Source organism: Myotis daubentonii, chromosome 6 (genome assembly GCF_963259705.1).
Source record: "Myotis daubentonii chromosome 6, mMyoDau2.1, whole genome shotgun sequence".
In the NCBI taxonomy this organism is placed as follows: domain Eukaryota; kingdom Metazoa; phylum Chordata; class Mammalia; order Chiroptera; family Vespertilionidae; genus Myotis; species Myotis daubentonii.
Genome location: NC_081845.1, coordinates 55,538,155 through 55,560,133, shown reverse-complemented (window position 1 = coordinate 55,560,133; position 21,979 = coordinate 55,538,155). Strand labels below are relative to the sequence as shown.

The following is a 21,979-nucleotide window of genomic DNA, read 5'->3' as shown; positions in this document are numbered from 1 at the left end:
TAAATAAATAAATAAATCAAAACAAATCATGCTAAATAAAAACAGTAATTACCTAACAAGTGTAGCACAAACAAAACACACTTTTTTCTATTTGAATGTTTGAATTATGCTGCCTTGATTTAATATAGTGTCACTTCACAGTTAATAATATACCAGGCCCCCTACTGTGCCATTCCCCAAACCCAGCCAACTCTAGTCAACCTGCTTTAATGAATTTTACCTGTTTGTTGAGAACTGGCTGCTGTAAGCCATCAAATAGAAGCCTGATGCTTTCATACTTGGCTTCTTCACCAATACACTTGACAATCACATCTAAACAAGAAAGCAATTTTATATTATAAAGTGACTCATCATTAACTAGTTCATAAACTAAAATCTCCACCCTGTTTCCTGGATATTATGCAAACACTAAATCAGAATTTTCTAAACCAGGGTTTCTGCAAGGGTTCTGTGGTCAGGTTGAGAAATGAAGTATCAGGATCCTCTTTTTGGAGAGTCATAATTCACAAAGCATATTGCAAGCATATGGAATGTCACAGTAAAGGAATCTCTCTATATTATTAAGGGATAAAAGTTTGAAAACAATACATATTGTATTATTCCATTCAGGGAAAACAAAATGAAATCCTAAAATTATGTCTATACATTTGTACATACATATATAGAAATGCACAGAAAAATGTCTGTGAGAATTAACACCAACTGGTGCACACAGTTATTTCTGGAGAGTAGGAAGAGGATGGCCCCTAATTTTAATATATATTTTCATATTTGAATATCTTAATATCAAAAAATGTTTAATTTAATTTTTTTAAATATATATTTTATTGATTTTTTACAGAGAGGAAGGGAGAGGGATAGAGACTTAGAAACATCGATGAAAGAGAAACATCGATAAGCTGCCTCCTGCACACTCCCTACTGGGGATGTGCCCTTGACCAGAATCCAACCTGGGACCCTTGAGCCCGCAGGCTGATGCTCTATCCACTGAGCCAAACCGGTTAGGGCTTAATTTAATTTTTAACATAGACTTTCCTAAATGAATATGACCACTTTGTTTCTGTACTATTTGCATAATTACTATTAACCATCTCACAGAACAATCCTTTTAGGAAATGTTTAAACACTAATTGAGGATCCAGAAAGTGTCATGTATCACGTGTTACCCAAAAAAGTCAGTCCTTATTAAAATCTCTGCTGAATGTTTTCCCCCAAACAGGAAAAGAAAATCATTCATAAGTAAACAAGTTGCTCAAATATTTTGTCCCTTCCCCCCAATCATCATGGAACTCTTAATGCTGCTCATAGAAAATTCTCCATTTAGGTTTGTTTCTATGAGGTAAATCTAACCCTAAGAGGCAAAGGCCAAATTTAATTTACAAGATGCATAGCAGATCCTTGATATTTTTAAGCTATGTAAGTAACCCAATATGGATCTTTTTTAATCCTCTAATTCACCAATACTACATAGAATTTCCCAGTTAATATGCATGGAGCATAACAGACAAAAATAAATAATCCTTTCAGATCCTTCAGGAGTCACTAAGAAATGAGGAGTAAAAGGCAACAGAATAACATGCTAAGCTTACTCACTAGCTAAATTACTCCTTCCCAAATGAAAGTCTTCAAGTAGATGTGATTCAATTATGCCTCAGCAAAATAACAAATTATTACATTCATTGGCTTTCCATGTTGTTCCTGAATAGCAAAACTAACACTGTTAAAACCATGAATGCTATATCATATTATGAAACAGGTAATAAATTATTTCATCATTTACCTACAGAAGATTTACTCAAAAATAGCTTTTGTTCACTTTTACATTCAGACCAGGGATTTAACTTAAATGTCCTCACACAGAGTAGCAGAACTACTATTCTGGGACTAATTTTTCAATGATGAGAATTCTGTAAGGTACAGTCCTAAGCCCTCTTGAATTCCTTCTCTATATTTTCTCCCCAGGCATTATTATCCCTCACACGTGACTCCCATATATCTGTCCTAGTACCATCATTCCTCCAATTCCCAAACTTGGACAGCTAAATGCTTACTGCTAGCCATTTCCTCCTGAATAATGTACAGGCACTTCACACTTAAAATGCCCTAACCAAGTATCCTCTACTTTGACCCCTTGACATTTTTTCCTTGTATTTCCCATCTCAGTAAGAGGTGACTACCATTCACTTACTTAGTGGCCTGAGCCTACCTCCTTTACGGGAGAGGTGATCATCCTTTCCCTTTGAGACACATGACTCTATTCACATGTATGTTTTGACTGCATGTCTGTCTTCCTGCTAGACTTGAGCTATCCAAGTATATTTTTGTATCCCTTTCATTCTGCACAGTGTCTGGCACATGTAAGGTGTTCAATAAATTGGGAATGAATTTTTATTTTTAGTCATACACACTAGCATAGCTCTTCTCATGATAGAGTGGACAGCAGGGCTCCAACTGTCCCACTAACTACTCTGATTATATTACCAAAAGAATCTGTCTATTTGTGTGCATGGAAATAGCATTGTCTTAAAGTTCTTAGTGCTATCATCATAAAACCAAATTTTATTTAACGAATGAATGAATTTTAATTGGCCCTTAGAACTATTTCTAAAATGAAAACTCAGAGTAAAAATTAGCTTTAAATAATTACTATACATTTCACCTCAAAGTGGTGTTTATCTATACTAAACTACTTCTTAAATATTACACCTGGAATGTAATTCATCATTTCGTCGAAAGTCTGTTTTGCTCGTTTTTGCTTGTCTTGGAGAGAGCGAGGTTCAGTGTTTTCACAGAATACAGCATCTAAAAAGAGAAAAATAAATATTTGCTGCAATTTTCACTTATCTTACACAAAGTATTTATTTCCTCATAGGAGAGAAACTAATAAACCAAATAAAAACAAGACTTCTCACTCTTTTAGATCTGACTAAAATCATTAAGAGCACACAAAACATAAAACAAACATGAGAAAATACAAACCTCTGAGAAGTGTTATAAGTGAGACCAAACGGTGCTCCTGAAATAACTGTTGTAGTTTACAGTGAATATAGTAGTCAGTATACATTTCCAGGGTGTTTTTAAAGAGGATTCGAGTTCCCATTAAGAGATGATGAAGCCAGTCAGGAACTTGGAAAACCACTCGTCCTGAAAGGATCACATGGAATACTTCATTTAAGATATATATTTTAACATTTTCCGATACAAAAAACACAAATGGTCAATATTTTATTTGTTAACACTAGTAAACTTCAATATGTCCAAGGCCAATGGTATTGAATTCTTAAAAGAAAGTAATTTCAATTTTTAAAAATATTATAACAGGGCAATACTTAAGAGCAATAATATACATCACATAAGAAATATAAATCATGAATGAAAAACAGATTTTAATAGTAACCATATCCGTCTTACCTACGTACATCAGGTAATCATAAACTCCTTCTACAGTCATCATCTCCATAAAATAATTCTTATTTTGCTTTCTTTCTGTATTCTCAGCACGGTTTGCGTTATTCTTAAACAGATCATTGAAAAGCTAAAGTAAAAGTTGAAATAATAAAGAGATAAGACTTTGATTAATGTGAAAAAAAACAAGATACGAAGAATTATGAATGAGGGAATTCAACTAAATCTTAACCCTACTTACCGTTAAACTATGTAAAAAGTGTCTATTCTCAATAATAATAATAAAATAGCAGATATTAAGGAACTAAAAAAAGTTAGAAAAGAATCAATAATGCCAAAGGACAAAACCTTTGGCAAGACTGATGAAAAAAGATAAGGAAAAGAAAACACAAACAAAAGGGGACATAACTCATGATGTCAGAGAAAATAAAAAGAATATTATTGACAACTTTAGGCCAAAAGATTTTCAACTTTAGATAAAATGAAAAATTCGCTGAAAAATATAACCTATCAAAAATTAATTCATAAAATAATAAACCTAGAGATTATAATCATTAACAAAATTAAATCTAGTTGTAAAAAAAAAATGTTCCTACGAACAAAACTCAAGGTCTAGATGACTTTACCAACAAATTCTATCAATTATTTAAAAAACTAATAATTCTAATAACTCTACCAGCTAAAAGAAAAAGGTAAATCTAACTCAATGCCAAAACCTGACAAGGATAGCATAAATAAAAATGTAAACTTCCTAAACCCCATAAAGGATATCTATGAAAAATGTACTATTGCATGGTGAAACACTGAAATCACTTCCTTTATATAGCAGATCCTAGTCATAATTGAAATAAAACCTGCCATCATTTGCAGATAAGTCTGTAAATCTAAAAGCATTAATAAATATATTACTAAACTTAATACAAGTCTTGCAAAATTACTGAATTAAAAATCAATACACAAAAATCAACTCTATTTCTGTTTACCAACAATAAAGTTATAGTAACAACAAAAATGAAGGTGTTTTGGGAGAGAAGATGGGCCCGAGGCTGGGCCCTACTCTGATAATAAACTGAGCTACTTACAGATAGGGAATATATATTATTCCCAGTGCCTAACACTCAATAGTAAGCACACAATAAAATATTTGTTTAATGAATAGATAAGATACTTTATAAACTATTAACATTAGTAATACCATCAAATAAACATAAGTACATTCTAGCAAGTAACTTCTTGATTATTGGAAGTTGGTGATTTATAACCTCAGAAAACCACTTTTAAAAAAATCCCCCAGATCAACTAAAGGACTTGTATGCATGCATATAAGCATAACCAATGGACATAAGACACTGGGGGATAGGGGAGGCTAGGGGACTGTCTAGGGCGGGGGGAAAAAATGGACACATATGTAATACCCTTTGTAATACTTTAAGCAATAAAAAAATAAATAAATAAATAAATAAATGAATGAATGAAAGAAAGAAAGAAAGAAAGAAAGAAAGAAAGAAAGAAAGGAAAAAAAAATCCTCCCTTGCCGAAACCGGTTTGGCTCAGTGGATAGAGCGTCGGCCTGCGGACTGAAAGGTCCCAGGTTCGATTCCGGTCAAGGGCATGTACCTGGGTTGCGGGCATATCCCCAGTAGGAGATGTGCAGGAGGCAGCTGATCGATGTTTCTCTCTCATCGATGTTTCTAACTCTCTATCTCTCTCCCTTCCTCTCTGTAAAAAATCAATAAAATATATTTTTTTAAAAATAAAAATAAAAAAATAAAAAAATCCCCCAGCCCTGGCTGGTTTTCTCAGTGGTTAGAGCATCAGCTCTTGGACCAGAGTCATAGGTTCAATTCCCTGTCAAGGGCACGTACCCCAGTTGCAGGTTCATTCCCTAGCCCCAGTAGAGGTGTGTGTGAGGCAACCAGTCGATGTGTCTCTCACAGCAATGTTTCTCTCTCCTTTCTCTCTCTCTCTCTCTCTCTCTCTCTCTCTCTCTCTCGCTCTCTCTCCTCCCCTCCCCTCCTTCCCTTCCACACTCTCTCTAAAAGTCAATAGAAAAACTATCCTGGGATGAGTATAAAAAAAAATCCCCCAAATATAGTAATGGTAGAAGTCTGCAAATAAAGAAATATTTAACCTGTTAAATAACCAAGCAACTAATTCATAATACCCTCCTTACACTGTATAACTGATCTCCATATGAAAAAATTAAAAGTACTATCCATTTCATTAACACAGGATTCTCCCTATAATAGAAAAATCTTCTTAAGTAAGACAACTTCAGACTTACGGCTCTTTAAGGTAATGTTCATACCTTCTTGTTGTTTTCTGAAGTAGGGCTGAGAATGGTCAATTCTGGTTTACATGGCTTAGGCTTTGGAGATTCACAGGAATTAATGAAATTCATGATGAAAGGTTCCAAATGCTGACCTTTCTGTGGTAATACAGAGATCGCAGTATGAAAATCAAAAATTAAGATTATGATTTTCAATATCACACAGCCCATTAAGATGTATTAATATTTAAATACGCTTTTAGCTATCATATTATAGAATACACATAAATTAGTTATTTACCTCTTTCATTAGTTTTCCAGGAACAGATTTTATAATTTTCCCTGTAATTAAAAGTAAAATATTAATTTTATGAAGGGATAATATACATTGTAATTGTTTATATGAATACTTCACTAGGTAATTTTAAATACTCACCTGCCAAGTAAAAAGTAAAATAGTAAGAAATATGTATAATTGCCCACTTCACACTTAACAGAAATCTACAATAACTATGGTATACTTAACTATTTATAGATACAACATTTGGAATTTATTGTAAAATAATCCAATTGGGGTTGGGGGTGGAGAAAGAGACAGAACAAGCAAAGTGTCGATAACTGTTGAAATAAAGTAGAGAGTTCATTATTCAAATTTCTCTACTTTTGTGTATATATTAAATTTTCTATAAAAAAGGTTTTCAGCCCTAACTGGTCTGGCTCAGTAAATAGAGCGTCGGCCTGCAGACTGAAGGGTCCCAGGTTCGATTCCAGTCCAGGCATTTACCTTGGTTGCGGGCACATCCCCAGTCAGGGGGTGTGCAGGAGGCAGCTGATCGATGTTACTCTCTCATCAATGTTTCTAGCTCTCTATCCCTCTCCCTTCCTCTCTGTAAAAAAAAAAATCAATAAAATATATTTTTAAAAATGTTTTTCAAAAGATTTTAAACAATGGTGAATATATAAAGGTATATAAAAGTATACAAAAGTTCATCAAAAGAAAAAAGTTTTAAAATTGCTACATTTAAATTGGCTATTTGAGTAGCCTATATTCAACATTTTCAATTAAGTACACTCTAATCCTGTTTAACCAAAATTTCTTCTTGATTTTATCTCTAGGTTCCCTTGTTATAAAATATCAAATTTTTTAAGATTTTCTCAAGCATTTAGAAATGACTGTAAAAATAAGTCAAAGTTGATAAATAGCACTTAAATTTCTTTCAGTTCAATCTAGAAAAAAGACTTATGGCAATAGGGAGAGAGATAATAATAGAAATTAGAAACTGAAATTGTTTTACGACATGCAAACCACTCAACCATCCAATCAGGCTATTTCTCTTTGGTACCCCCATAAGCCACTCCTCCCTCTTAGAATTTCCAAATGTCATTAAATTACAGGGCTTCATTCTATGCTTTTCTCTCTAGTACATGATCTTCTTGAGCCAAATGATTTGCTCAATCTTATTTCAAATAACTTTCAAATCTACTCCTTGCCTATCTCTTGGCCTCTTCTGCCTTATAAAACATCAATTAAATTCTATAAACTCAGCAAGTTCAGAACTGCTCTTAATTTATTCCCTGTATCAGCAAGTAATGGCATTCATCCAGTTGTTTAAATAGAAACCTGGTTCGCTTGAATATTTCTTCTCCTTCAGTCAAACCTTCAGTAACCAGGTCTACCCAATTCTATCCCCTCTACTATTTCCCCTGATAAGAAGAAACCTCAAACACACACACATACTAAATATGTTGGCTCAACTAAATATATTCATTTGGAGAGATAAAAATACAGATAAAAGCTAAATGCCTACTTGTAATATTTAATTCCTATAGGTCTACATAGACTTAAGATTGCATTATGTAAAATATATTGAGAAATACTTCTTTTCTTCCATTAGTATCTTTAACAATTTTATTTAAACTTTTCCAGATTATATTAGCTTGGTTTATATTTAACTTTATATAAAAGAAATCATGCTATATATATTATTTTGTGCCTTGCTTCTTTAATTCAATATGTTTTTAAGATTATCGACACTGCTGCAAGCTACATGCTATAGGTATTCATTGCTATAGGTATTCCTTTTATGAATCTACCATAATTTATCTGTCCATTCTATTGCTGATGAACATTTGTATTACTTCCAGTTTGAGCTATTATAAACAATGCTGCTATGAACATCCTTAAATATGAATATACTAGAGGCCAGGTGCACAGATAGGATCCCTAGGCCTGGCTGGAGATCAGGGCCGATCAGGGCCTTTTGGCTGCCGGTTGGGGCCTTCCTTTGTTTTGCACTGCTCTCTGGTGGTCAGCACACATCATAGCAAGCAATCGGTCTCCCAGTCGAACTCCCACAGGGACAATTCGCATATTAGGCTTTTATATATATATAACTAGTAGCCCGGTGCACAAAAATTTGTGCACTCGGGGGTGGGGGGGGTGAGGGGTGGGGCCAGACCCCTCAGCCCGACCTGCACCCTCTGTCATGTTCCGGGACCCCGGCCGCTCCTGGCCTAGGCACAGGCCTACAGGCTTGGGGCAGCCTGGCTCCCGAGGCCCCATTTTATCAAGAGAACAAAGTTGGCGTTAGTTACAGCCCTTACCGAACCCAGTACAGTGCATCTGTGCATACAACTGCCCCATTCATGTGCCTGCTTTGCCCTACTGAATTACATCTTGAGGACATAGCTCTGTCTTATCCTGCTTCACCTTCAGTGCCTGTCCTGGTGCCAGGGACCTGAGAGGGTCTGCTGAGTGAGTGAGTGAATAATGAGTGAGTGAATGAGTGAATGAATGAGCGAGTAAGTGAATGAGCAAGCAGCTACAGGGCGGGAACTTCTGCCACGTTGCCATGGCAACGAGGCAGAAGTTCCAGCCCCACACCTGGCTGCCTGAATGCCCACCCCGGGAAGTTCCCACCCTGCTCCCAGCAGCCCGATGCCCCTCTCCCAGCTGCATAATTCGCGCCAGGCAAAGGCAGCCTGGGTTCTCCACCTTTGCCCTGTTACCCGGCTCTTGCCTGCCGCCTGGGTTTCAGATCACTGTCAGCAACAGGCAGCTTCTTCCATCCTTCCCCTTTCACCTCCCAGCATTGCGCCTACATATGCAAATCAACTGCCATCTTTGTTGGCGGTTAATTTGCATATCACCCTGATTAGCCAATGGGAAGCATAGCGAAGGTACAGTCAATTACCATGTTTGTCTATTATTAGATTATATATGTAGATGAGTATATATCACAGAGAGGAACTGCTGGGTCATTTAGTTTTATCATTTAACTTTTTTCAAGTGGTTTCCAATTTATAGTCCTACTAACAGTATATAAGAAGTCCTTTATTACATAAACCCTTTTTCTAAATTAATCTGAAAATGCTGATTCTTTTATGTTTATCCTTATATGATTCTCTACTTCAACTTACCAAGATTTACATCTGGTAGTATCTTATCAAGAAATTGTGTTTCTCCACCATTGGGGGAGAGGAAATCTGCCAGAAGTTGACTATTGCTCAGCTCTGGATGCTGCAGAAGTTTCTTGAATGAACAAAATAAGAAAAAAGTTTAAATATCTAGAAGGATAATCAAAACTATTTTAAACCAAGAAAGCAATTTTAAATCTTCAAAAGCTATTTCATATTCAGAATAATAATAAAACTAGAGACTGGCTGGCATGGCTCGGTGGTTCAGCATCAACCTATGAACCAGGAAGTCACAGGTTCAATTCCCAGTCAGGGCACATGCCTGGGTTGGCAGGCTCAATCCCCAGTAGCGGGGTGTGCAGGAGGTGGCCAATCCATGATTCTCTCTCATCATGGATATTTCCATATCTTCCTCTCCCTTCCTCTCTGAAATCAATAAAAATATATCAAAAATAATAGTAAAACTATATTTATAGAAATAACAGTGTCATATAGCAGATAAGCCCTCAACCTACAGTCAGACATGAATGGGTTTTAATTCTGATTCTTCTATGTGTTAACTTGGTGTCCCTAGAAAAGTTCCTAAATTGCCTAAGAGTCAGTTACTGCATGCATAAAATGAAAAATAACACTACCTACTTTATAATGTTGTTATATAAAGCATTTAAAACCTACCTGATACATAGGAAGGAAAATTAAACATTAGCTAATATTATTTCTCAGTTTTTCAACTATAACACAATTATTACAATATCATACAACTATCTTGATAATTAAAAGAAGTTGGCATAAAGAAGTTAGCAAAAACTAAATGTAGAAATGTGAAATAACTTGGTAAATCTGTTGACTAGTCTTCTTGTAACACTGTATTCTTACAAGACATACTGACTTGTAAGAATATAGCCAAAACTTTAAAGCCAAAACTAACCCAATCTTGCCTAATATTCAGTTTTGTAACTACAAAAGAGTCACAAAACTTAATGAGCACAAATCTACAGGGTTGGGCAAAAGTAGGTGTACAGTTGTAAGTACACAAAACAGTTTATTCTTGTATTATTATTTATTAATTATTGTATCATTTTCCATAGAACTGTAAACCTACTTTTACCCCACCTTGTATTAGATAAAGTACCAATAATGTAACTTTTAACTCCATATTACCAGAAAATATTTCTTCTAGAATGAGGTCCTCTAGAGTTCTTAGAAAGAATTGGTTCAATAATGAGTTAATGATATCAGTAAAGACACTGGTTAACACTACTATGTGTTGTGTTCAGATATCCTTGTAGTAAATAGTTCATTCATATTTCAGTTGTTATACCACCAAAAAAATTATATAAAAAATGCTTTCTGTTTTTACATTTTATTGATTTTTTACAGAGAGGAAGGGAGAAGGATAGAGAGCCAGAAACATTGATGAGAGAGAAACATCGATCAGCTGCCTCCTGCACGCCCCCCACTGGGGATGTGCCCACCACCCAGGTACATGCCCTTGACCGGAATCGAACCTGGGACCCTTCAGTCCGCAGGCCGATGCTCTATCCACTGAGCCAAACCGGTTCTGGCAAAAAATGCTTTCTGAGTTAAAGTATTCAACAGTTCAAATACAGAAAATAAAATTTAAATACCTCTTTATACTGTTGAATATTTTTATTTTATCAAGTACTTATTTTTGGCTATAAGGTAACCAAATTTAACTGAGTTAACACTTAATAAAAACTACAAAATTGCATGTCCAAATAAGAAAGCTGTTTTAAAAAAATAAAACAAAAATATCCACTCTGGTATTATGCACTTGATTAAAGAAAGATGGTTATTAATTTTAGAGAAGTCTCAAGCAAGTAACTTTTAAACTGAATGTACCAATAATGAAAAAAATATAGCAACTGCATTGTTTACATAACACAATGATCACACACTGAGAAAAATAGAATTCACTTCCAAGTGGTAAATAGTAGAGTCAAGATATCCCAAAAAACTGGAAAAACACCTTCAAATTTAAAAAGGAAAAGAATTAAGGAATAAACAGGAGGGAAGATTCTGAAGTTCAGAAAGTGCTGAACAAAAAATCAAAGAATAAGACAAAAATAACAAAAACTATTTTGTATTCTTAGAATGTATTTAATCTTTTACACCAAAGTTTTTGTTTCTTTACTTTAACTTCCCACACCAAAACTAAGCCTAACATAAGACTTTCTTTCCTTTAGGAAAATATCTGGTATTTCATTAGTTATAAATTTTTTCAAAATATACTCTTGCCGAAACCGGTTTGGCTCAGTGGATAGAGCGTCGGCCTGCGGACTGAGTGGTCCCAGGTTCGATTCCGGTCAAGGGCATGAACCTGGGTTGCGGGCACATCCCCAGTGGGAGATGTGCAGGAGGCAGCTGATCGATGTTTCTCTCTCATCGATGTTTCTAACTCTCTATCTCTCTCCCTTCCTCTCTGTGAAAAATCAATAAAATATATTTTTAAAAAATATATATATATACTCTTGACAATAATTCATCTTCACATAAAAAATTTAAATAAAAGAATTTTATAAATCGACATTGATGAGTATTTGTAAAGCAAAGCATATATATACAAGAGAAAAAAAGACAAATCAGAGAATGCTATAATTAGCAAGCAATGTTCTAAATTAAGTTGGTGCTATACCTGTAAATATTCTTGAAATTCTTCTCTCTTTGACTTTAAGAACTCATAATTTTTGGGACCAATGATTCTCTTGGAAGGAAGCTGGGCATCAGGAAATGTGCCTGAAATTAATAAATATGAAAGTTATTACTATATTCTGCTACTACTTTAAAAACCTAATTTATAATATACTACAACCAATTAATAGCCACAATGCTGCCTTGTAGAGATGTGTCATTATCCTTTAAAAGGCAAAACAAGAGAGCATAGAAATTCAAACCAAAGAACTTGAATCTACTGATATCCAAAATATCACCACTCTTTTACCGACACAGATATATTTAACCTTCTATATTAGTTTTTTTTTAAAAGATTCAAAAAATTATCATGAGATTATTTTGAAATCAGTGGAATTTTATTAGACAAAATCTTACTAACGAAATACCTTTTCTCTCATGGGAAAAAAATTATATTGCCAATGCCATATAAGGTTATAAACAAAATTTAAAAACCATGGATGTACTTCCTCAGACAGGGCTGACTTTGGAAATTTTAGTACCGAAAGGGAAAAATATTGCTGGGAATCCAACTTTGATTAATCTGGGATTTTAAAGTATGAAGATAAATGATCTTCTCTCAACTCTAAAGCAAAGGAAAAGTTCTCAGAGAAAGAACAAGACAAGGACAGCATTGCATGAGATTGGCAGAGACAAAGAGAAAATAATTTAAAGACAAGTACAACATCAAAATGTAGGCAAAAAGTATGGAGTGGAACCCTGCATTTTTTTTAGCTTCCTATAATCTCTTTATCATGGGATTTGCTCTTGAAGGTTCCCTGCCCTTCTCAATTTAGAACCAACCTGATTTTGGGTCAGGGGACATTACACAGAGTTTTTCTAAAATAAAAGAATTCAGAATACATAAATCAAACCCACCAACCTGCATACAAAATTATTGGAAATACTTCATAATTATATCCCTGCTATTAACTAATATAAGTGGGTAGATAGGAGAGACTGGGAGAGGAGAAGAACAAAAAAGGAAAAATGCTCCCCTTTTCTGGTTGATCTAGTCTCAAAAGAAGCATTCATCTACAAGTTTGGTTTCCATGTCTAAATATAAAAGCTAAATTAAGACATTTGCCAGATATTTGGCCCTGGCTGGGTGGTTCAGTTGGTTGGAGCATCATCCTTTACACCAAAAAACATTTGCTATGATGCACAGTAAACATGTCTACCAAGAAAGGTAATGGTAAAATAAGAACAACTCTGAAATGCCTGGTTTAAATTATCCACACATCAAGTTAAACAAAAATCAAATTGGACAGAGAACCTTTTCTAAGACATAATTTAAAAACAGCTATATTTTACATTTTAATATTATTATTTGAAAAGCAATTTATGTGCACTGTAAAAATTTGTAAAATAGCCGTAGCTGGTTTGGCTCAATGGATAGCCCACGGACTGAAGGGTTCCGGGTTTAATTCTGGTCAAGAGCACGTATCTTGGTTGCAGGCTCAATCCCTGACCCTTGCGTGCAGGAGGCAACCAACTGATGAGTCTCTCTCACATAGATGTTTCTCTCCCTCTATCTCCCCACTCCCTTCCATTCTCTCTAAATATCAATGGAAAAATATCCTCAGGTGAGGATTAACAAAAAATAACATAACAACAACAAATTAATAAAATATAAACAAGCAGAACTAAGATGAAAACAGGATGCCCTATTATCAAATGTACATAGGTGTCAGTCACTGTTACATTTCCTTGTTACTATTACTTAAAATTAAAAAATTAATCTGGCTCAACAACTTCCAAGAAAGCTAAGGCTGAAATGTAATGTTTTATACAAAAAGGACAACATACCATGAAATTCCGTTAGTTTTGATTCAAGTACATAGAATTCAAGATATCTTCTATAGACAGACCAATGTTCAGGCTCATGCCCAACTGTAAATTGAATGAACATACCCTGAGTAATAAATCATTCTATAAACCATTATTATTAATAGAATGAAGTATTTAAAACGTTAAGTATACAGAGCTGGAAATTATTCCAGTCTTAATAATTTATTATTTCTTCTTATCATTCTATTAATGTATTTTATCCCATATTTTAATTTTAAATTATTTAGAAAACTTTGATAATTTCACCTATTTACGAAGTTATCTCAATAATATATTTTCTGCAACAGAATCATAGAGTTGACAGCAACTTCAAAAAATTATTCAGCCCTGACTGGTTTGCTCAGTGGATAGAGCATTGGCCTGCGGACTGGGAGGTTCCAGGTTCAATTCCGGTCAGGGGCGTGTGCCTTGGTTGTGGGCACATCTCCGGTGGGGGGGTGTGCAGGAGGCGGCTGATCGATGCTTCTCTCTCATCGATGTTTCTAACTCTCTCTCTCCCTCTCCCTTCCTTTCTGTAAAAAACCAATAAAATATATTTTCAAAAAATTATTCAATTATGATTATTTTTTAAATTTCACAAAAATGATGTATTTCATAAAAAATTTATAGTCAATTTTGGGTATCACAAATATTTACTAATTATACAGTACTAGAGGCCAGGAGCACGAAATTTATGCACTCAGGAGGGGTCCCTCAGCCCGGATTGTGAGAGGGCCAGGCTGAGGGACCCCAGTGGTGCATGATCAGGGCTTGGGAGGGACATGGGAAGTTGGCCAGCCAGGGAGGGCTCCAGGGTGTGTCTGGCCCATCTCGCTCAGTCCCAATTGGCCAGACCCAGCAGCAAGCTAATTTACCCGTCAGAACATCTGCCACCTGGTGGTCAGTGCACGTCATAGCGAGCGGTTGAGTGGCCTTAGCATATCATTAACATATTACGCTTTGATTGATTGAATGGCCGACGAGATGACTGGACACTTAGCATATTAGGCTTTTAGTATATAGGATAGAAAAGCACTATCCTATATAATAAAGAGGTAATATGCAAATTGACCATCACACCCTCACAATCTGGCTGCCTACGACCAGGCCAGCAGAGGGGTTAGTGAGGGATGACCAAACAACTGAACAAGCAGGCTGCGTGGGGTGACCAGGACAGCAGGGGGCAGCAGGGGGGGGTTAGTGAGGGACGACCAAACGACTGAACAAGCAGACTGCATGGGGCAACCAGACTGGCGGGGGGGGGGGGGGGGGTTAGTGAGGAACGACCAAATAACTGAACAAGCAGGCTGTGTGGGGTGACCAGGCCAGCGAGGGGGCGGGGGGGAGGGGCGGGCAGTTAGGGGCAACCAGGCCAGCAGGGAGGGCAGTTAGGAGTGATCAGGCCAGCACACTGAGGCAGTAAGGGGCGATCAGGCCAGCGGGGGGGGGGGGGGGGGGGCGGGCAGTAAGGGGAGACCAAGCAGGCAGGTAGGTGAGCAATTAGGAGCCAGCGGTCCAGGACTGTGAGGGGGATGTCCGACTGCCAGTTTAGGCCCGATCCCCTGAGGGGTCCCAGATTGGAGAGAGTGCAGGCTGGGCTGAGGGGACCCCCCCCCCCCGCCCCGCCGCCGCACAAACTTCGTGCACTGGGCTTCTAGTCTAACAGAATTTTCTGCAAATTCTGTAAATGTTCTATATTATCTGCACTAATACAGTAGCTGTTGATCACTTAAAATATGGCTAGAATAAGTAAAGAACTGAAATTTTAATATAACCTAATTTTAATTGCCACATGTGAACAGTGGCTACCAAACTGGATAGCAAGAACTAATGGTTTAAAGACTAAGTCAGAAAAAAAAAAATAATAAATCAGGTCACCTGCCTATTCCAATTCCAGTTTCCCCATTTACTAACTACAGGGTGAAACAAAAGTAGGTTTATAGATGTTTGTATGAAAAATAATATAATAATTAAATAATAATACAAGAATAAACTCTGTTTCGTGCTCTCACAACTGCAAATCTACTTTGGTCTCACCCTGTATGTAAACTTAAACAAATAACATTACTGCCTTAGTTTGCTTAGAATAAAAATAATTGTACCTATTACATAAAATAATCCCCCAGGACACTTTTATACAGTGCAAAGCACAGAGTAAGCACCCCAAAAATGTTAACTACATTATCAGCATCTCGTGTCATTCTAGCATTGATTTGGAAATGCAATGGATCGTGTCAACTAAAATCACAGCAACCCAAAAGCAACACCTGTATTCAGAAAAAAACAGCTTGCCATGGTCACAACCTATAAAGCAAATTCTGTTTTTCTTCTTCAGCACTGTTCTTAAAAGATCTATGTATTATATTTAGTTTTGGTTTCAAAAACCCTGAAATTGCTATTTTGGTACACATATAAAATCCATGCAATATTTAAATGATATACTTTTTCCCCTTCATAGGCCATGGCTTCCTAAGAACACATATTAATTACATTGACTGTAAAAGTCTACATACAGCACTGCTGACAAAAATTATCCTTAGAACACAAGTTTTAAGATATTTTTGGTATTGATTTTATGGTTAAATTATTAAGCTAAAGTTTTAAAAATAAAGAACAAAACTAAATGGTTGTCCAAAAGGCAAAAACTAAAGTACATATATTCCCAAAATATTTAAAAGTATATCATAATAAATCATTCAAAAATAGATAAAAGTTAATACATGCTCACATATTGTATGGATGAAGGTTTATAGCTGAATAGTCAAAAGTTTTAAATAATTTCCTGAGAGACAAGAGCCAGGTTTTAAGTACCAGGCACAGGAAGGAATTAAACTCAGAAGCTAACCAGGGTCTTTCTCATTCTCTCCAATACTTAAAATACCAATCAGTAGAAACAGCAGGCAAAAGATGCAAACAAAACTATGCTTGAAATCAGACTATATTAGCAATAACAACAATGGCTTATCTGTACCCTCATTAGAACATTGAGACAGAAGAGCAACTAGAAAAACTTAATGGTAGCTACAACAAAATCAAGTAGCAGTGACTCAGAACTGGATAGAGCAAGACCCTACCTGGTATTAGCTACAGGAAAAATTATAGCTAGCTACTCTGAGAATTCTTCCTTCCTCGTTCCTATGTTTTATGTTCTTGAAATAGGATCAGCTTCTGAAAAAATAAAAAAACCTAATACTTTTTGAAAAAGAAATAAGGGTAATTATTAACACTGACCTTCACACTACCAGCCAATCATTCCCCTCTCTTAACCCTTTCCTAACATTGCCACTTTTTTCCTTCTTTCATCACAGATAGTTTCCCTCTTCCTGAGTTCAATTTTTATCTTTCTGTTTATCATTTCCAACTTTGATGTACTTTTGTTTACAAGAATGCCTCACCTCTTGGACAAACCCTAGCGTGGGGACTGTTTAACTCCGTATGGATGTTATTTACCCCTTCACTGTTACAGTCTACGTGTAAAACAACCAAAAGAAAAAAGATAGCTAAACATGAACAAAACTTGTAAAGTTGTGTTTGATCATATATTTTTATCAGTTCTAATTTGCCGACAACAATGGAGGAGGAGAAATACCGTTTTAATTAAGTTGTTATCTGATATAGTGCTATGTGCATTAATAATAGCCAATTAAGTATAATAGCTAATGTTGATGGGAGCAAAACCGTTAAAAGAACATTATATAAAACTAGAGGCTCGGCGCATGAAATTTGTGCATGGGTAGGATCCATAGGCCTGGCCTGCGATCAGGGCCAATCTTCCCTGGCTGCTAGCAGCTGGCCCCATCCCTGGTTCCCCATTCCCCATCGGGTGATTGGAGCCTGCCAACCAGAGGGAATGAACAAGAGGTTGGCCGATTCCCACCCACTCGCCAGCCAGTCACCCTCCATGTGTGGGGCGACCAGCGGGGCGATCAGAGTCCTGCTCACTCCCACCTGCCTTGGCCTGGCACCACCTGCGTCTGCCGCCACCCACCCCCAGTTCCCCGTTCCCCATCAGGCGACTGGAACCTGCCGGCAGTGGGGAGGGACAAAGAGGTTGGCCAACAGGTGGGCTGGGGGCAGCTCCTATGTTGAGAATCTGCCCCCTGGTGGTCAGTGACGCATCATAGCGACTGGTCATTCTGCCATCCAGTTTATTTGCATATTACGCTTTTATATATAGACTAGAGGCCCGGTGCATGAAAATTCATGCACTCGGGTGGGGGGGATAGGTCCCTCAGCCTGGCCTGTGCCCTCCTGCAATCCAAGACCACTTGGGGGATGTCCACCTGCCAACTTAGGCCCACTCCCAAGGGAATCGGGCCTAAGCTGTCCGTCGGACATCCTTAGCGCTGCTGCAGAGGCAGGAGAGGCTCCCACCACCGCTGCTGCGCTCACATCCATCAGCCCAGCTTGTGGCTGAGCAGAGCTCCCCCTGTGGGAGCGCACTGACCACCAGCGGGCAGCTACTGCATTGAGCATCTGCCCCCTGGTGGTCACTGCACATCATAGTGACCAGTCATTCCGTTTGGGTCAATTTGCATATTACCCTTTTATTATATAGGATGCCTAGTTGGGTTGTTAGGTATCTTGCTGATTGAAAAAATTAATTAATTAATTAACCTAGAAAACCCTAAGCTTTCATTCAATTTCCTGTTCTAAACAAGTACCTTTTGGATATGTAGTCATACTCAATAGTTATGACAAAAATGTTTGTCATTCCTGATAAATACAGACTAACCAGAATCTTTTATGAAAGATACTCATAAAGCTTCCTACCTGCTCTTCTATCATTCCTTTCAACATCAATACAAAACACAGGTATCCTTTCCTTTTTGTCCTTCCTTTCAGAGGAGGGATCTTCAAAAAAGTCTACATATGGAATGCTAATTTTCCATGCAGCAAGGTTTCGGGGAGTATTAGGTGTGCTCACAGCTTCCACTGGAGAATCATCTTCCATAACAACAATACCTTCTTCAATCTGGAAAAAAAACACCAGGAAAAAAATATTTCTAGGACTTTCAGACCTGAGATACAACTATAAAGTAGTATGTCCACATAAATTCTATCACTTTTAATACTTTTAAGGTTAGATATTAAATTTTCTACTGAAAATATATACATAACAAGTTAGCAGCATCAACTCCAGGTTTTGTTACATCACCTATATATAAGTGAATATTCAATAAAAAATAGATACTTCAGATTACTGGAAAAGATATTAAAAAACACACAAATATAGAAAAATATTTAATTTTGGTAATAAAAAGTAAAAATTAATGTACTAATATTTTTTAATTTAGGGATATAAAATTTTATAAACGTAAACAGCCATAGATCCATCCATACAGATAAACTGGATATGTGATACATATTGCTGGTTACTAAATATACTGGCACAACCCTTCTAGAAAGCATTTTTGACATTGTATATTTATAAAGAGCCATAAAACAGTTTCAACCAAGTAATTCCATTTCTGGGAATTTTTTCTAATAAAATTATTTACTCCAAATGAATTTTTTAAACTGGGAAAAAGCCACAAGTATTCACTGCAGCATTAAATAATATAAAATTAGGGAAGAGGTCTGAAAGGGACCTACCTCTATAAAATTAAGATTGTTTTTAAATCTCCTGGCTTCTAAAATATTAACAAAATTAAATGTTTAGAACAATAAATATTCTTATAATATTACTTGAAGAACAATTATTTTTTAAAAATAAACATGTTCTCAAAATATACACAAAGAAAGAAGGAAAAAATTGTCTCTACCTCATTAAACTAAAAGAGAACCTAGGAAGTGGCACATTATATCTACACCTGGTCACCAAGATCTCTGACTCATGTTAAAGGTGGCAAATATTACAGATAAACACACTTTTTAAGGCAATGAATCAAAGGTGGTAACACTTAAGAAAATTCTTTTTTTTTTAATTTTTTTTAAAATATATTTTATTGATTTTTTACAGAGTGGAAGGGAGAGGGATAGAGAGTTAGAAACATTGATGAGAGAGAAACATTGATCATCAGCTGCCTCCTGCACACTCCCCACTGGTTATGTGCCCGCAACCAAGATACATGCCCTTGGCCGGAATCAAACCTGGGACCCTTGAGTCCACAGGCCGACGCTCTATCCACTGAGCCAAACAGGCTAGGGCAGAAAATTCTTAATAGCCTAGTCAGAGCAAACAGGTAGTGGAGGTAAATTTATTTCCAGGATTCTAGCACCCTACCTTCACTCTCAGGTCTACTCTCTTCCCACACCTCTCTTTTAAGTGATGCTTATCCTCCCCATACAGTCCCTTGGCAATTACCCCTTTTTTTATTCTTGTCCTAAAATGGCTTTCCATAATCTCCAATAAGATCACTGGTGATCTTAGGACTTCTTCATGTTCTGTTGAAAACAAAAGTCCTCAGACCTAAAAACATCTACACTAATAAAAGACAAAGATGCTAATTGACCGTACCTTCGCTATGTCCTAAACCACGCCCACCAGCCAATCAGAGTGGATATATGCAAATTAACCCAACCAAGATGGCGGCCGGCAGCCACGGAGCTGGAGCAAGCAGGAGGCTTGGTTGCCTGGGAGATGGAGGAAGCCAAGCTTCCCGCCTGCCCTGAGCCGGCTGTGGCCTCTGCTCATGGCCACAAAGTTTCAATTATAGAAGACAAATAAATCCCAGATACCTACTTCCAGCCAGCTTCCACTGGGAGCTTGGGTGGCTGGCGGCCGTGGCCAGCCTGCAAACAGCCATCAGCCCCTCACCCAGGCTGGTCACACCCTCATGGGGGCTTAGCCACCCTGAAAACGGCCCTCAGCCCCTCACCCAGACTGGCCAGGCATCCCAGCAGGACCCCCCACCCTGAAGGGGCTGTGGCCAGCTTGCAAACAGCCATCAGCCCCTCACCCAGGCTGGCCAGGCACTCCTCTATAATAAAAGGGTAATATGCAAATTGACCTTAATAGCAGAACGACTGGGAATGACTGGTCACTATGACACACACTGACCACCAGGGGGCAGATGCTCAATGCAGGAGATGCCCCCTGGTGGTGAGTGTGCTCCCACAGGGGGAGCTCTGCTCAGCCACAAGCCAGGCTGACAGCTGCCAGTACAGCGGTGGTGGTAGGAGCCTCTCCCACCTCCTCAGCAGCGCTAAGGATGTCCGACTGCAGCTTAGGCCTGCTCCCCGCTGGCAAGTGGACATCCCCTGAGGGCTCCTGGGCTGCCAGAGGGATGTCTGACTGCCAGCTTAGGCCCAATCCCCCAGGGAGCGGGCCTAAGCCAGCAGGTGGTCATCCCCCGAGGGGTCCCAGATTGCGAGAGGGCACAGGCCGGGCTGAGGGACCCCCCCCAAGTGCACAAATTTTTGTGCACTGGGCCTCTAGTAAAACTATAAAGAGAGATAATAGGTGTTGCTTTTTGAGACAAGACTATCTCCTTATAAACCTGGAAGAAAAACATAAAGAAAGCATGTGTGTTGCCCTAACTAGTTTGGCTCAGTGGATAGAGTGTCGGCCTGCAGACTGAAGGGTCCCAGGTTCGATTCCGGTCAAGGGCATGTACCTTGGTTGCAGGCACATCCCCAGTAGGGGGTGTCCAAGAGGCAGCTGATCGATGTTTCTAACTCTCTATCCCTCTTCTTTCCTCTCTGTCAAAAATCAATAAAATATTTTTTTTAAAAAAAAGAAAGAAAAAAAGAAAGCATGTGTGAGGAAAATACCCACTCCACTGCTTGGAACGGGGTAGTATTTTTGATGATTACAACTGTATTTTTGTTCATGGATTTAGCTTCTGAGAAGAGAAGGTAAAATGAATCGTAAAATAATAGAGAATTTGTTTAACAAGCTAAAACGGAGCCAGTCACCCTTAGGTGCACAGGATGATGCTCAACCACCTGAGCCACAGCAACCAGAACCACCCCTTCCTTTCTTTTCAGAGTATTAGAGATTACTTTGCCCTCTTTTCCTACTTTCCATTATCACTATCTTTGGTTCCAATCCAAAATTTCCTTGTGCCACTACAAAAGAGAACTCTCGCAGTTTTTTACAGCTTGTATTTCAAGTAATCAGGAAGAACAAAAATAAAAAGTACATCTTCCCCCACAAAAATTACATATTGAGAAGTTCACAGTAACATAGGAAAATTTTTTTGTTATTGTATTAAGTGGGGAGAGAGCATGACAGCAAACTATATATATAATATAGCCTAATCAAAGGAGGTAGAAAGGAATAGATTTTGTTTTTACAAAGAAAATCACCAAAATGTTAATAGAAGTTGTTACTGGGTGATAGACTTATGGGTGGTATTTTAAATTTTTTCCACTTTTCTATATTAGTTTGAAATTATAATATGCTAAAAATTTAAAAATGTA

At 37.4% G+C, this 21,979-nt stretch overlaps 1 protein-coding gene across 13 annotated transcripts in view; it reads right to left on the bottom strand.

Moving 5' to 3' along the window:
- The window catches only part of SNX14 (sorting nexin 14), a 72,461-nt gene that overhangs the window by 2,267 nt on the left and 48,215 nt on the right, over nt 1-21,979 (bottom strand). For 11 of the 13 annotated variants that reach the window (XM_059701053.1, XM_059701043.1, XM_059701045.1 and 8 more), the window contains 10 exons: nt 18,386-18,587; nt 13,592-13,675; nt 11,748-11,848; nt 9,095-9,206; nt 5,976-6,016; nt 5,714-5,833; nt 3,412-3,535; nt 2,980-3,144; nt 2,707-2,802; nt 221-312 (listed from right to left, as the gene is read on the bottom strand). In XM_059701053.1, the coding sequence (XP_059557036.1) occupies nt 221-312; nt 2,707-2,802; nt 2,980-3,144; nt 3,412-3,535; nt 5,714-5,833; nt 5,976-6,016; nt 9,095-9,206; nt 11,748-11,848; nt 13,592-13,675; nt 18,386-18,587 (1,137 nt within the window). Of the gene's footprint in view, nt 1-220; nt 313-2,706; nt 2,803-2,979; nt 3,145-3,411; nt 3,536-5,713; nt 5,834-5,975; nt 6,017-9,094; nt 9,207-11,747; nt 11,849-13,591; nt 13,676-18,385; nt 18,588-21,979 lie in introns of those variants that run through there. The other 2 variants (XM_059701051.1, XM_059701055.1) reach the window with 2 other exon arrangements.